Source organism: Balaenoptera musculus, chromosome 9 (genome assembly GCF_009873245.2).
Source record: "Balaenoptera musculus isolate JJ_BM4_2016_0621 chromosome 9, mBalMus1.pri.v3, whole genome shotgun sequence".
NCBI lineage: Eukaryota > Metazoa > Chordata > Mammalia > Artiodactyla > Balaenopteridae > Balaenoptera > Balaenoptera musculus.
Genome location: NC_045793.1, coordinates 52,167,251 through 52,184,221, shown reverse-complemented (window position 1 = coordinate 52,184,221; position 16,971 = coordinate 52,167,251). Strand labels below are relative to the sequence as shown.

General features: G+C 39.2%; 1 protein-coding gene across 1 annotated transcript in view; it reads right to left on the bottom strand.

Annotated features, from left to right (window-relative positions):
• GSDME (gasdermin E) overlaps positions 1–10,996 on the bottom strand; it is a 67,580-nt gene extending 56,584 nt beyond the window's left edge. Inside the window, exon 1 of the mRNA XM_036864189.1 lies at positions 10,786–10,996. Within this exon, the coding sequence (XP_036720084.1) occupies positions 10,786–10,996 (211 nt within the window). The remainder of the gene's footprint in view (positions 1–10,785) is intronic.
• Between the last annotated feature and the right edge of the window lie 5,975 nt (positions 10,997–16,971).

Genomic DNA, 16,971 nt, shown 5'->3' with positions numbered 1-16,971 from the left:
GTGCTTATTATCATTGGTGGATTTATTTATTGGTTTGGTTGCTCTCTTCCTTTTTTTTATATATATTTTTTCTCCTTGTTCTCTTTTTGTGAGTGTGTATGTATATGCTTCTTTGTGTGATTTTGTCTGTATAGGTTTGCTTTTATCATTTGTCCTAGGATTCTGTCTGTTTTTTTGTTTTTGTTTTTTTTGTTTTTTTTTCTTTCTTCCTTTTCTTCTGAGCTGTGTGGCTAACAGGGTCTTGGTGCTCCAGCCGGATATTGGGCCTGAGCCTCCAAGGTGGGAGGGCCGAGTCCAGGACACTGGACCACCAGAAACCTCCTGGCCACACGTAATATCAATTGGCAAGAGCTCTCCCAGAGATCTCCATCTCAACGCTAAGAGCCAGCTCACCCAACAGCCAGCAAGCTCCAGTGCTGGATGCCCCATGCCAAACAACTAGCAAGACAGGAACACAACCCCACCCATTAGCAGAGAGGCTGCCTGAAGTCATACTAAATTCACAGACACTCCAAAACACACCACTGGATGCAGCCCTGCCCACCAGAAAGACAAGATCCAGCCCCACCCACCAGAACACAGGCACCATTCCCCTGCACCAGGAAGCCTACACAAGCCACTGAACCAACCTCACCCTGTGGGCGCAGACAGCAAAAACAACGGGAACTACAAACCTGCAGCCTACGAAAAGGAGACCCCAAGCACAGTAAGTTAAACAAAATGAGAAAAGAGAGAAATATGCAGCAGATAAAGGAGCAAGGTAAAAACCCACCAGACAAAACAAATGAAGAGGAACTACGCAGTCTACCTGAAAAAGAATTCAGAGTAATGTTAGTAAATATGATCCAAAATCTTGGAAATAGAATGTAGAAGATAAAAGAAACGTTTAACAAAAACCGAAAAGAACTAAAGAGCAAACAGTGATGAACAACACAATAAATGAAATTAAAAATACTCCAGAAGGAATCAATAGCAGAATAACTGAGGCAGAAGAACGGATAAGTGACCTGGAACATAAAATAGTGGAAATAACTGCCTCAGAGCAGAAAAAAGAAAAAAGAATGAAAAGAACGGAGGACAGCCTCAGAGACCTCTGGGACAACATGAAACGCACCAACATTCGAATTATAGGGGTCCCAGAAGAAGAAGAGAAAAAGAAAGGGACTGAGAAAATATTTGAAGAGATTATACTTGAAAACTTCCCTAACATGGGAAAGGAAATAGTCAAGTTCAGGAAGTGCAGAGAGCCCAATACAGGATAAGTCAAAGGAGAAACAGGCCAAGACATGTATTAATCAAACTATCAAAAATTAAATGCAAAGAAAAAATATTTAAAGCAGCATGGGAAAAGCAACAAATAAAATACAAGGGAATCCCCAAAAGGTTAACATCTGATCTTTCAGCAGAAACTCTGCAAGCCAGAAGGGAGTGGCGACATCTTGCAACTGATGAAAGGGAAAAACCTACAACCAAGATTACCCAGCAATGATCTCATTCACATTCAGTGGAGAAATTAAAACCTTTATAGACAAGCAAAAGCTAAGAGAATTCAGCACCACCAAACCAGCTGTACAACAAATGCTAAAGGAACTTCTCTAGGCAGGAAACACAAGAGAAGAAAAAGACATACAGTAACAAACCCAAAACAATTAAGAAAATGGTAAGAGGAAGATGCATATTGATAATTGCCTTAAATGTCAATGGATTAAATGGTCCAACCAAAAGACACAGACTTGCTGAATGGATACAAAAACAAGACCCAGATATATGCTGCCTACAAGAGCCCCACTTCAGACCCATGGACACATACAGACTGAAAGTGAGGGGATGGAAAAGATATTCCATGCAAATGGAAATCAAAAGAAAGCTGGAGTAGCAATACTCATATCAGATTAGACTTTAACATAAAGAATGTTACAACAGACAAGGAAGGACACTACATAATGATCAAAGGATCAATTCAAGAAGAAGACATAACAATTATAACTAGACATGCACTCAACATAGGAGCACCTCAATACACACGGCAACTGCTAACAGCTATAAAAGAGGAAATCGACAGTAACACAATAATAGTGGGGGACTTTAACACCTCACTTACACCAATGGACAGATCATCCAAGGAGAAAATTAATAAGGAAACAGAAGCTTTAAATGACACAATAGACCAGATATATTTAATTGATATTTATAGAACCTTCAAACCAAAAACAGCAGATTATACTTTCTTCTCAAGTGTGCACAGAACATTCTCCAGGATAGATCATACCTTGGGTCACACATCAAGCCTCAGTAAATGTAAGAAAATTGAAATCATATCAAGCATCTTTTCTAACCAAGAGATAAGAAATCAATTACAGGGAAAAAAACGTAAAAAAACACAAACACATGGAGGCTAAACAATACGTTACTAAATAACCAAGAGATCACTGAAGAAATCAAAGAGGAAATAAAAAAATACCTAGAGGCAAATGACAATGAAAACACGATGATCCAAAACCTATGGGATGCAGCAAAAGCAGTTCTAAGAGGGAAGTTTATAGCTATACAAGCCTACCTCAAGAAACAAGAAACATCTCAAACAGTCTAACCTTACACCTAAAGGAACTAGAGAAAGAAGAAGAAACAAAACCCAAAGTTAGCAGAAGGAAAGAAATCATAAAGATCAGAGCAGAAATAAATGAAATACAAACAAAGAAAACAATAGCAAAGATCAATAAAACTAAAAGCTAGTTTTTTGAGAACATAAACAAAATTGATAAACCATTAGCCACACTCATCAAGAAAAAGAGGGAGAGGACTCAAATCAATAAAATTAGAAATGACAAAGGAGAAGTTACAACAGACACCGCAGAAATACAAAGCATCCTAAGAGATGACTACAAGCAACTCTATGCCAATAAAATGGAAAACCTGGAAGAAATGGACAAATTCGTAGAAAGATATAACCTTCCAAGACTGAACCAGGAAGAAATAGAAAATATGAACAGACCAATCACAAGTAATAAAATGGAAACTTTGATTAAAAATATTCCAACAAACAAAAGTCCAGGACCAGATGGCTTCACAGGTGAATTCTATCAAACATTTAGAGAAGAGCTAACACCTATCCTTCTCAAACTCTTCCAAAAAATTGCAGAGGAAGGAACACTCCCAAACTCATTCTATGAGGCCAACATCACCCTGATACCAAAACCAGACAAAGATACTACAAAAAAAGAAAATTACAGACCAATATCACTGATGAATATAGATGTAAAAATCCTCAACAAAATACTAGCAAACAGAATCCAGCAACACATTAAAAGGATCATACACCATGATCAAGTGGGATTTATCCCAGGGATGCAAGGATTCTTCAATATATGCAAATCAAACAATGTGATACACCATATCAACAAATTGAAGAAGAAAAACCATATGATCATCTCAATAGATGCAGAAAAAGGTTATGACAAAATTCAACACCCATTTATGATAAAAACTCTCCAGAAAGTGGGCATAGAGGGAACCTACCTCAACATAATAAAGGCCATATACGACAAACCCACAGCAAACATCATTCTCAACGGTGAAAAACTGAAAGCATTTCCTCTAAGATCAGGAACAAGACAAGGATGTCCACTCTCACCACTATTATTCCACATAGATTTGGAAGACCTAGCCACAGCACTCAGAGAAGAAAAAGAAATAAAAGGAATACAAATTGGAAAAGAAGAAGCAAAGCTGTCACTGTTGGCAGATGACATGATACTATACAGAGGATCCTAAAGATGCCACCAGAAAACTACTAGACCTAATCAATGAATTTGGTAAAGTTGCAGGATACAAAATAAATGCACAGAAATCTCTTGCATTCCTATACACTAATGATGAAAAATCTGAAAGTGAAATTAAGAAAACACTCCCATTTACTATTGCAACAAAAAGAATAAAATACCTAGGAATAAAACTACCTAGGGAAACAAAAGACCTGTATGCAGAAAACTATAAGACACTGATGAAAGAAATGAAAGATGATACCAACAGATGGAGAGATATACCATGTTCTTGGATTGGAAGAATCAACATTGTGAAAATGACTATACTACCCAAAGCAATCTACAGATTCAATGCAACCCCTATCAAATTACCAATGGCATTTTTTACGGAACTAGAATAAATCATCTCAAAATTTGTGTGGAGACACAAAAGACCCCGAATAGCCAAAGCGGTCTTGAGGGAAAAAAACAGAGCTGGAGGAATCAGACTCCCTGACTTCAGACTATAGTACAAAGCTACAGTAATCAAGACAATATGGTACTGGCACAAAAACAGAAATATAGATCAATGGAACAAGACAGAAAGCCCAAAGATAAACCCACGCACCTGCGGTCAACTAATCTATGACAAAGGAGGCAAAGATATACAATGGAGAAAAGACAGTCTCTTCAATAAGTGGTGCTGAGAAAACTGGACAGCTACATGTAAAAGAATGAAATTAGAACACTTCCTAACACCATACACAAAAATAAATTCAAAATGGATTAGAGACCTAAATGTAAGACGGGGCACTATAAAACTCTTAGAGCAAAACATAGGAAGAACACTGTTTGACATAAATCACAGCAAGATCTTTTTTGATCCACCTCCTAGAGTCATGGAAATAAAAACAAAAATAAACAAATGGGACCTAATGAAACTTAAAAGTTTTTGCACAGCAAAGGAAACCATAAACAAGACGAAAAGACAACCCTCAGAATGGGAGAAAATATTCGCAAACGAATCAACGGACAAAGGATTAATCTCCAAAATATATAAACAGCTCATGCAGCTCAATTTTAAAGAAACAAACAACCCAATCCAAAAATGGGCAGAAGACCTAAATAGACATTTCTCCAAAGAAGACACACAGATGGCCAAGAAGCACATGAAAAGCTGCTCAACATCACTAATTATTAGAGAAATGCAAATCAAAACTACAATGAGGTATCACCTCACACCAGTTAGAATGGGCATCATCAGAAAATCTACATACAACAAATGCTGGAGAGGGTGTGGAGAAAAGAGAACCCTCTTGCACTGTTGGTGGGAATGTAAATTGATACACCCACTATGTAGAACAGTATGGAGGTTCCTTAAAAAACTAAAAATAGAACTACCATATGATCCAGCAATCCCACTACTGGGCATATACCCAGAGAAAACCATAATTCAAAAATATACATGCACCCCAATGTTCATTGCAGCACTATTTAACAATAACCAGGTCATGGAAGCAACTTAAATGCCCATCAACAGACGAATAGATAAAGAAGATGTGGTACATATATACAATGGAATATTACTCAGCCATAAAAAGGAACGAAATTGAGTCATTTGTTGAGACGTGGATGGATCTAGAGACTGTCATACAGAGTGAAGTAATCAGAAAGAGAAAAACAAATATCGTATATTAACGCATGTATGTGGAACCTAGAAAAATGGTACAGATGAACCGGTTTGCAGGGCAGAAGTTGAGACACAGATGTAGAGAAAAAACGTATGGACACCAAGGGGGGAAAACCATGGTGGGGTGGTGATGGTGGTGTGCTGAATTGAGTGATTGGGATTGTCGTGTATACACTAATGGGTATAAAATTGATGACTAATAAAAACATGCAGTATAAAACAACAAACAAACAAAAAACAACTAAACTTTCTTTGGGTTATTTGTATGGAAATATGTTAATATCAATGTTTCAGACATTACATGAAGTTTCTAAAAATCTTATATATTCTGGTATAATGTTATAAATCATAATTCTAGTTATTACTTTAAAATGTATATCTCAGAAATAACTAAATTTCCTTGTCAACTGCATTATTATGAACTTTCATCAAATCTTTACCTGTGGTCATTTTTAAGTCTTTTGTCATTTACAGACAGTTCTGGGTGTACTCTGATGCTTTCGCAAAAATGTTCCTATAAAAGGGTTTCAGCTACAAGGAATTCATGGAAAAGACTCTGACAAGCACAGGTTTCTGGTAACTGACTATACTGCTGAACTGAATGAATAAGCATTTTCAGAACTCTAATGGAAAACTGATGAATTCATAAAAGTGCTAACAAAAGATCAAGATGAAAAAAAAATTAATTACATGGGACTGAGTGAACTAATGAGGATGATTATAATTTTTGTGACTTTCTGTTTGAATTAAAAAAAAAAAACCCACAAGGACTCAGAGGCCAAAAATATACAAATCAATTTTCACTGCAAAGTAAAGGAGCTGTTACAGTGGAGGATTACTGGACTGAATGTCAATATTATGACATAGTATGAGTGTGTTTCGTGTTTGGTAATTGCAATCATTGTTGCTTTTGTTGTGGTCATCCATTTACAATGCTTGGTGTCAGTTTATTTATCTCTTGTAAAAATAAAATACAGTGTGTGTGTGTGAGTTGTGGAAAAAAAAGAAAAAAAGAAAAAAAATATCTTTGTTATTGCATATTTTTCCTACTGATTAAATTTAGAATGAGATTTTAAAAAAAAAGAAATTGAAACTGTGATTAAAAATCTTCCAACAAACAGAAGTCCAGACCTAGATGGCTTGACAGGTGAATTCTATCAAACATTTAGAGAAGAGCTAACACCCTTCCTTCTCAAACTCTTCCAAAAAATTGCAGACAAAGGAAAACTCCCAAACTCATTCTATGAGGCCACCATCACCCTGATACCAAAACCAGACAAAGATACTACAAAAAAAGAAAATTACAGACCAATATCACTGACGAATATAGATTCAAAAATCCTCAACAAAATACTAGCAAACAGAATCCAACAACACATTAAAAGGACCATACACTATGATCAAGTGGGATTTATCCAGGGATGCAAGGATTCTTCAATATACGCAAATCAATCAATGTGATACACCACATTAACAAATTAAGGATTAAAAACCATATGATCATCTCAGTAGATGCAGAAAAAGGTTATGACAAAATTCAACACCCATTTATGATAAAAACTCTCCAGAAAGTGGGCATAGAGGGAACCTACCTCAACATAATAAAGGCCATATACGACAAACCCACAGCAAACATCATTCTCAATGGTGAGAAACTGAAAGCATTTCCTCTAAGATCAGGAACAAGACAAGGATGTCCACTCTCACCACTATTATGCAACAGAGTTTTGGAAGTGCTAGCCACGGCAATCAGAGAAGAAAAAGAAATAAAAGGAATACAAATTGGAAAAGAAGTAAAACTGTCACTGTTTGCAGATGACATGATACTATACATAGAAAATCCTAAAGATGCTAACAGAACACTACTAGACCTAATCAATGAATTTGGTAAAGTAGTAGGATACAAAATTAATGCACAGAAATCTCTTGCATTCCTATACAGTAATGATGAAAAATCTGAAAGTGAAATTAAGAAAACACTCCCATTTACTATTGCAACAAAAAGTATAAAATACCTAGGAATAAAACTACCTAGGGAAACAAAAGACCTGTATGCAGAAAACTATAAGACACTGATGAAAGAAATGAAAGATGATACCAACAGATGGAGAGATATACCATGTTCTTGGATTGGAAGAATCAACAGTGTGAAAATGACTATACTACCCAAAGCAATCTACAGATTCAATGCAATCCCTATCAAGCTACCAATGGCATTTCTCACAGAACTAGAACAAAAAGTTTTATGATTTGTATGGAAACCAAAAGACCCCGAATAGCCAAAGAAATCTTGAGAAAGAAAAATGGAGCTGGAGGAATCAGGCTCCCTGACTTCAGAGTATACTACAGAGCTACAGTAATCAAGAGAGTATGGTTCTGGCACAAAAACAGAAATATAGATCAATGGAACAGTATAGAAAGCCCAGAGATTAAACCCACGCACATATGGTCACCTTACCTTTGACAAAGGAGGCAAGAGTATACAATGGATAAAAGACAGCCTCTTCAATAACTGGTGCTGGGAAAACTGGACAGCTACATGTAAAAGAATGAAATTAGAACACTCCCTAACACCATACACAAAAATAAACTCAAAATGGATTAAAGACCTAAATGTAAGGCCAGACACTATCAAACTCTTAGAGGAAAACATAGGCAGAACACTCTATGACATAAATCACAGCAAGATCCTTTTTGACCCACCTCCTAGAGAAATGGAAATAAAAACAAAAATAAACAAATGGGACCTAATGAAACTTAAAAGCTCTTGCACAACAAAGGGAAACATAAACAAGATGAAAAGACAACCCTCAGAATGGGAGAAAATATTTGCAAATGAAGCAACGTACAAAGGATTAATCTCCAAAATATACAAGCAGCTCACACAGCTCAATATCAAAAAAACAAACAACCCAATCCAAAAATGGGCAGAAGACCTAAAGAGACATTTCTCCAAAGAAGATATACAGATTGCCAACAAACACATGAAAGGATGCTCAACATCACTAATCATTAGAGAAATGCAGATCAAAACCACAATGGGGTATCACCTCACACCAGTCAGAATGGCCATCATCAAAAAATCTACAAACACGGTACTTCCCTGGTGGCAAAGTGGTTAAAAATCCGCCTGCCAATGCAGGCAACATGGGTTAGAGCCCTCGTCCAGGAAGATCCCACATGCCACGGAGCAACTAAGCCCATGCACCACAACTACTGAGCCTGCACTCTAGAGCCCTAGAGCCACAACTACTGAGCCCATGTGCCACAACTACTGAAGCCCATGTGCCTAGAGCCTGTGCTCCACAAAAAGAGAAGCCACCGCAATGAGCAGCCCGCGCACTGCAACAAAGAGTAGCCCTCCCTCGCCGCAACTAGAGAAAAGCCCGCGCACGGCAACAAAGACCCAACACAGCCATAAATAAATAAATAAATAAATAATAAAAATAAAACACTCCCAATCTAAAAAAAATAAAAATCTACAAACAATAAATGCTGGAGAGGGTGTGGAGAAAAGGGAACACTCTTGCACTGTTGGTAGGAATGTAAATTGATACAGCCACTATGGAGAACAGTATGGAGGTTCCTTAAAAAACTAAAAATAGAACTACCATATGACCCAGCAATCCCACTACTGGGCATATACCCTGAGAAAACCATAATTCAAAAAGAGACATGTACCACAATGTTCACTGCAGCACTAGTTACAATAGCCGGGACATGGAAGCAACCTAAGTGTCCACTGACAGATGAATGGATAAAGAAGATGCGGCACATATATACAATGGAATATTATTCGGCCATAAAAAGAAATGAAATGGAGTTATTTGTAGTGAGGTGGAAGGACCTAGAGTCTGTCATACAGAGTGAAGTAAGTCAGAAAGAGAAAAACAAATACCGTATGCTAACACATATATATGGAATCTAAAAAAGAAAAATGGTTCTGATGAACCTAGAGGCAGGACAGGAATGAAGACACAGACCTAGAGAATGGACTTGAGGACACGGGGAGGGGGAAGGGTAAACTGGGATGAAGTGAGAGAGTGGCATGGACATATATACACTACCAAATGTAAAATAGATAGCTAGTGGGAAGCAGCCGCATAGCACAGGGAGATCAGCTCGGTGCTTTGTGACCACCTATAGGGGTGGGATGGGGGTGGTGGGATAGGGAGAGTGGGAGGGAGATGCAAGAGGGAGGGGATATGGGGATATATGTATACATATAGCTGATTCACTTTGTTATACAGCAGAAACACAACATTGTAAAGCAATTATATTCCAATAAAGATGTTAAAAAAAATAAGAAACAAAATTTTAATTAAAAAAAGAATCTATGCTAAAGCAATTGCTTAAAGGAAAAACAAAAACAACAACAAAAATTCAGATAACAATATTCATTGCAGCCTTATTTATGAAGCAGTAAATTGGACTGGTTAAGCAAATTAGGGTGCATACACAGTTGAAAACAGTACTAAGAAATATTTAAACCCATGAAGGAAAACATATAAGGTTAAATAAAAAATAAATGAGGAGTATATAAAAATTATATGTAGTATGTTTCCAATTTTGTTTTTAAAAAATTAGATGCAGAGAAAGAAAAGATACAATCCAAGTGTTAATGGGAATTAACACTTGATGGAGGAATTTTTGTTGATTTGTTTTCTTGCCTTTCTATATTTTATAAATACTCCTCTGTAATAATGAGTCAAACCCCCCATTTTTGATGTTTAATGTTTCAAGCCCACCACCCCTTCTTTCCTTTCTGTTACACATCTGGGCAATAGGGTAAGAAACCCCAGGTGCTCCCTCCATTGGCACCGGCAGGAAATTGAAACCTTGTAAGCCCCAGCCTACATGCAGAACCCTCACCACACCTCCTATTCACTAGAGAAACTGAGCCCATCTCTTATCCCCTCCTTCTCTCTAGCTATTTTTGGATCAGCCTTGGGAACCTGCCATGCTGTCCCCAGAAAAGCTTCATTTTGTGAGTAATAAAACTTTTCACACCCTCCTGATGGGTATGTGGCATCATCAACCTCAACACAAAACCAAATTTGGGGAGGTAGAACCAGTCCACTTATGCTGAGGGGCCACAACACCTACAAATGAGCATGCTGTACTTTTATACCAAAACTGCAATATTATTTCTTAAATATTAAGCTATACCTTTTCATGTCAGGCCTGCAGAATTTTCTCATTTTACAAAAGGATATGTTTTTAAAACAGTAGGCAAAGAAACAGGAGAATTGCTTATAAGGTATCGCCTTAGAATCACTCAAGACAACGTGTGTCTAAAAGAAGAATCACCTCCTGTTCTGGAACTAACTGCAGAATATAACCAAAGAAACATACCTGGACTCAGAAACTGGTCTTCTGTGAGTACATCTCCCAGGGTGACAGATAAAAACTGGTACTTGGGTCTCTGCCAGCACCACAATCTCTTTTTTTTGGTCACCAGACTTAGAAGTTGTAATTTATCAGAGTCATTCAAGTTTGATACAGCGATCAGGTGACCTCCAGCATCAACTTCTCTAAGAAAATTCCTTGTTGCTTTGGCAAACATTTTGAGAGCTCCAGATTACCTGAAAAAAATATATATAGGAAGTTGTTATTTCGTGACTTCTTTCTAAAATTACCTTATTTCTCCCTAGTATCAATCAGTATACATGAAAAGAATACCTTCTCCTTAGAGAAGCCTCTAGTTTGAGTTCCGCTGATGTCTAAAAAATCAAATTGAGGGTCTCCTTGGTGGCGCAGTGGTTGGGAATCTGCCTGCCAATGCAGGGGTAAACGGGTTCGAGCCCTGGTCTGGGAAGATCCCACATGCCGTGGAGCAACTGGGCCCGTGAGCCACAATTACTGAGCCTGCGCGTCTGGAGCCTGTGCTCCGCAACAAGAGAGGCCGCGATAGTGAGAGGCCTGCGCACCGCGATGAAGAGTGGCCCCCGCTCGCCGCAACTAGAGAAAGCCCTCGCACAGAAACGAAGACCCAACACAGCCAAAAATAAATAAATAAAATTTTTAATTAAAAAAAAAATCAAATTGAAATACTGAAAGGGAATATGTATATAAATCAGGACAGGCTAGGTTATGCCTCCAAATCTCAGTGGCTTATAACCAGTAAGGTTTACTTAGTGCTCACACTACACGTCCAGTATGGGAGGACCAATACGGGAGGACAGGAAGGCTTTGCTCCTCGTAGTCATTCAGGGATCCAGGCTGAAGGGGCAGCCACCGTCCTGAATATCATGTCATCAGCCAACAGCAAAGAGAGTTCTGAAAAGCCTCACACCAGCAATTAAATGCTCTGGCCCAAAACTGACACACATCACGTCCACTCACAATTGGTCAGAACTAGGCAGATGGCCTCAGCCAACCACGATGGTCAGGAAATACAATCCTACCAAGTATTTGGAAGGCAGAGACCTGGGAATATCTGTTGAACAGCATATACTGACTACCCCAATTTGTATCTTACTTATGACCACTTCTTTGAAGGGTCAAATGTGTTTTTTCTCTACACTGTGTGATGTCCCCTTGTTCATAAATGGGAAGTGACTAGCTATTACTTTTAACCCCAGAATTGAAAGCCCAGTCACTCTTCAGCCGGAGGGAAAAAAAAAGAAAGAGACATGTTGGAAGATATAAAACTACTATATTCAGTGGAAGATGTATATACTATTCAGTAAATGGTGTTAGAACAACCGGCTAAACATCTGGAAAAAAATAAAGTCAGATCCCTAACTCATGCCATACACAAGAGCAAATCCTCAATGGATTAGAGTGTTTTTAAGGAAAAACGAAACCATAAAGGTACTAGAAAAAAATACAAACAAATATTTGTACAATTGTAGGATGAGAAAGGCCTTTAGGAAGACAAATGGCAAACTGAGAAAATACTTATAAAACAAAGAACCAGAGTATTTAACATATACAAAAAACCTTTACAAACCACATCAAGTTTTAAAAATACTGTAGTAGATACATGGGCAAAGGTTATAAACAATTCACAATATATAAACTGCTCATAGCTGTACATATGCATATGAATATATACATATGTGCACACACATAATCATTATTACTCAAAAAAAGCACAAATTGAAAGATTTTTTTAAAACTATCCATAGTCAACGGTTAAAATGTCTAATGAACAAGAACTGTGTTTTATTTATATTTGTACCCTGGTGTCTGGCAGTCATATAGATAACAAAATCATAGAATTTAAGAGCTGAGATAATCTTAGATGTTAACTAGTTCAACCCACTTTTCTTTACCATGAATCTTCTCAAGGGCATAAAAAAATTGTTTTACTATCACTAGTTCTTCTCTAAAGTACCTTTTCTTATATTATTGTATAGCCAACTAACCCTGTTCTTGTATCAGAGCACTCATTTATTCATTTATCAAAATATTTATTCAATCGGTATACAAGGCAAGATTTGGGACCAGCAAGGTCATGATGTCCAGGAGACATGGTTTTGTGTAGATATGCCCATCACCAATTCTTTGACAGACCGAGAGTTGCTTTGCAAGCTCCGGGACTGGTTCCCGCACTGGACTGCCAGGTTCTAGAGAGGGGAAGCGCAAAGGATAAGGATGAAGAGGCCTCAGTCCTGGTCCTGAAGGCCTATGCCTCCTCTGGGGGACCAGGGCAGCAGGAGCCACTCGAGGGGTTATATAGGGAGCAGTGTGATCAGAGCGGTCACTTAGAAAGATCTTCTGGAAGCAAAATAGGAAACCAGCTGGAAGGGAACAATTAGACAACACACAGTGATGCTGAACTATGTCGGTAGTGTAAGGGTAGAAAAAAAGATGCTGGTTTGGTGGTTTCCCCAGAAGTCTGGTTGGATGTGAGGGTGCTGATGAAAGAGAGGAGACTCCCCAGCTTGGCCTGCAGCTAGCTCAGGCCTGGGTCGGTTGATGAGATGGAGACACCAGCTACCAAGAGAGGGATCCAGAAGGAAGCAGACTGCTGGGGACAGTAAGACAGTAACTGCTGAAGAGTGCATCTAGGATAAGGTGTAAGGTTTATTTTGTCAAACACAAGGAAAGAACTTTTAACAAAATAAGGTCTCCCCAACGACCTGGGGGATTTTACCCTGCTTGTCCAAGAGAAGAGCCACAGCAGAACCTGCCTCAGTTCACCATGGTTATCAGGATCTCCATTTTTATGGTTTTTATTCTTTCCTGGGACTACCTGGAAGGGAGTTCACTAACTTGCCTTCAGATTAAACAGGTTTCTGAAGAAGGCAAATCAGGCTTGCAATTAAAAAATAATAAAATAACAAAACCCAAACCCATCTGCTATGGGCAACAAAGCCTTAGTAAAGACACCAATCCTCCCCAGAGAGATTAGAGAATGAAGAAAGGGAACTCCTAAATTAATTTTTAGTTTTCTTTTTCAATCTAGCATCAAATACGGCCTCTTGACATGTAGGCTGCTTTAAAAAGAGTTCATGGAAGTGGCTATTGCTTTGGAGGTTTTTATAAGAATCAGGCTTATTCAATCAAGGAACTCAGAATATTCTCCTTGTGAAGGTAAAGTTAGAGGCTTTTTTTTTTAAATTACTATGTTTGAATACACAGTACCTTTACATGGCTCTAATATCTAAACTATGGAAAAAGATATACACTGAGAAATTCCATTCCTACCCAGGTCCCATCTACCTTTTCACCCCTCTCCCCTTCAGGTATATCACCTTCATGTTTCTTTATACAAATGTAAGTAAAAAGGAGTGTACACACTTTTCTGCATCTTACTTTCTGTCATGTGACAATATATCCTGGAGATCTTTCCATGGTTAGAACCTTCTGCATAATACAGCTTCATAGTACCCCTTCACATGGATGTACCATTGCTTATAACCTGTCCAGTACTGCTGATCACTTGGGTAATTTCTAAATTTTTATTATTATAAAAATGCCACACTAAATACTCCTGAATGTATGTCTTCTTCCTACATGGGCAAGAGTATCCGAAGGGAGATTTCTAGAAGAGGGATTGCTAGACCAATGGGTAAATGTATCTATAATTTACAGGTTGTACCATCTTGCAGTCTCACCAATAAGGTATGAAAGTATCAGTCTCAGCAACAGAGTATGGTATCAACCTTTTGTATTTTTTTTTTTCAGTCTCGTAGGTGAGAACTGGTATCTCAGTGTAGTTTTCTGTTTTTTTGGTTTTTTGGTGGGGTCGTGTAGATCAGTTGCCAATATCTTTTGTTTTCTTTTTTAATTAATTATTTATTTTTGGCTGCATTGGGTCTTCGTTGCTGTGCGTGGGCTCTCTCTAGTTGCGGCGAGTGGGGGCTACTCTTCATTGCAGTGCGCAGGCATCTCGTTGTGGTGGCTTCTCTTGTTGCGGAGCATGGGCTCTAGGCACACGGGCTTCAGTAGTTGTGGCGAGCGGGCTCAGTAGCTGTGGTGCGTGGGCTCAGTAGTTGTGGCTCGCGGGCTCTAGAGTGCAGGCTCAGTAGTTGTGGAGCACGGGCTTAGCTGCTTCACAGCATGTGGGATCTTCCCGGACCAGGGCTTGAACCCATGTCCCCTGCATTGGCAGGCAGATTCTTAACCACTGTGCCACCCAGGGAAGTCCCTCAGTATAGTTTTAAGTCATGTTATTTTAATACAAGTGAAGTCAAGCACCTTTTGTTTAAAGTCTTTTTCTTAACTGTTTGTGTCCTTAGCCCATTTTCTATTGTTTTTTTCCTTTATTCCTAGGATCTTTCAACAGAATAGAGAGATGAGCCAAAGTACAATATATGCTAGAAATTTAATACAATACAGTTTATCATGTGGCATTGGGAGCCAATAAGCTGTTGTCTGATTCTCAAACTTCTAAAGTAACTGTCCAGCCAGGAAAGATTAAATAATATGTCCAGGGCCCACCAAAGGACCTAGAACCCAAGTTGCCTGGCACAGACAAGCACAATAATGTCTCAACTAGAAGTTAGACTTCAGATTCAAATTTCCAAAATGCTCCAACCTGGAAGTAGACGAAAATGGCCTCATGAGAGACCAAGCTCAAAACGCGCATGGCCTAAAACCCCACTACACTCCACAGCTGTACCGAAGATCCTGGGCTCTCTCATTTGGGGCCTGAAAAATTCCATTAGCAAACAGTTCCTACTTGTCTGCCTATGTGGCGTCCCAGCTCGAAGCAGATTAGAACTCAGAGAGCCAAAGTGAAGGTGGTAAGGATATACAAGCTCGAATGAGACTCCTGGACAAAAGACATAAGAGGAAGAGACCAAGAAAGCAAGACAACAACACAAAGTCAGAAGAGTACATGGCCAACTGGGACCACTGGCTCCTGGGAACAAAGAGTAAAACAAACACTCGTAAACAAACACTCGTAAAAATAGTTGCCAAGGTAATGATAGCATAAGAAGATACTACAATCACTCGTGTCCATCCTCAAGACTGATTCAGAGTGATGGAATGATCACATCTTTGAGTTGCAAAGGACCCGCTTCTTCCTAATACCCAATTCAGGATTCTTCTCTGGAGCAGCTCTATTTGATCACTGGGCCTCTGCATGAATAGTTCTAGGAAAGAGACCTGAACATCGAAATCCACTAAAAGGGCGGGGGGGGGGGGGGGGGGGGGCAACCGTATATCGTGTACCTGCTGTGTGCCAGGTACTGGGCTAAGTCCTTTCTACACATTTGCTCATTTAATCTCCACGACAACCCCTGAGTAGGCACTGTCCACATTTTACAGATGTGGAAACTAAAGTTCAAAGATGTTAAGTAACTTGCCCAAGATCACAAGAAAAAAAGCAGCAGCCCTGACATCCAAGAGCCTGCCTGGTACCATCAGCTAGCCCTGGGGGTGCTGGCACCGGCCTGGCGTTTTCCTGGTGAACATGAACAACACCACAGAACATCGACAACTGGCAAGGGCACTCTGTGGTCATGATAAATCAAGACCAAAACAAGACCTCTCATAGTCTTATCTGACCACAGACAAAATACGAACACTGCCCAAACCACAAAAATGACCAAACACTCCCACCATCCCCACCAACCCTAAACACAAGTGACTGCGGTTCTCAGCCAACCACAGTTTTAGCCTCACTCCTTTCAGACAAGATTTATGAAGATACTCCAGAGAATCTCCCCCACTTTCTGACAGCATCCAATCCAGAGCAAAGCCCTATCTCCTTAAACTCTCCCCCAAATCGCCTACAAGCCCAAATTCTGTAACTCCTTTCTGCACTCAGTTACGGAGATGCCCAGGATTCCCCATGGAGCGAAGTCTCCCTCATTCAGCAAGCAATGACCCATCCCCTTCAACTCCACCTGTGTGGCCAGAGGTCTCTGACTAGAAGGCACTGAATGTCAAGTAGAGAGACAGTGCTGAGCCCAGATTCCAACCGAGGTCCACCTGCCTCCCAAGCCTGAGCCCTGGACCACCCTGCTCTGCCGACTCCCCAGTCAGGTTTTGTTTGTTTGTTTGTTTGAATTTGGACTACATATAATTTGTTTTATAAAGTAAGAAAATGTGCTCAAAAGGGTAAACTTCAGTTATGGT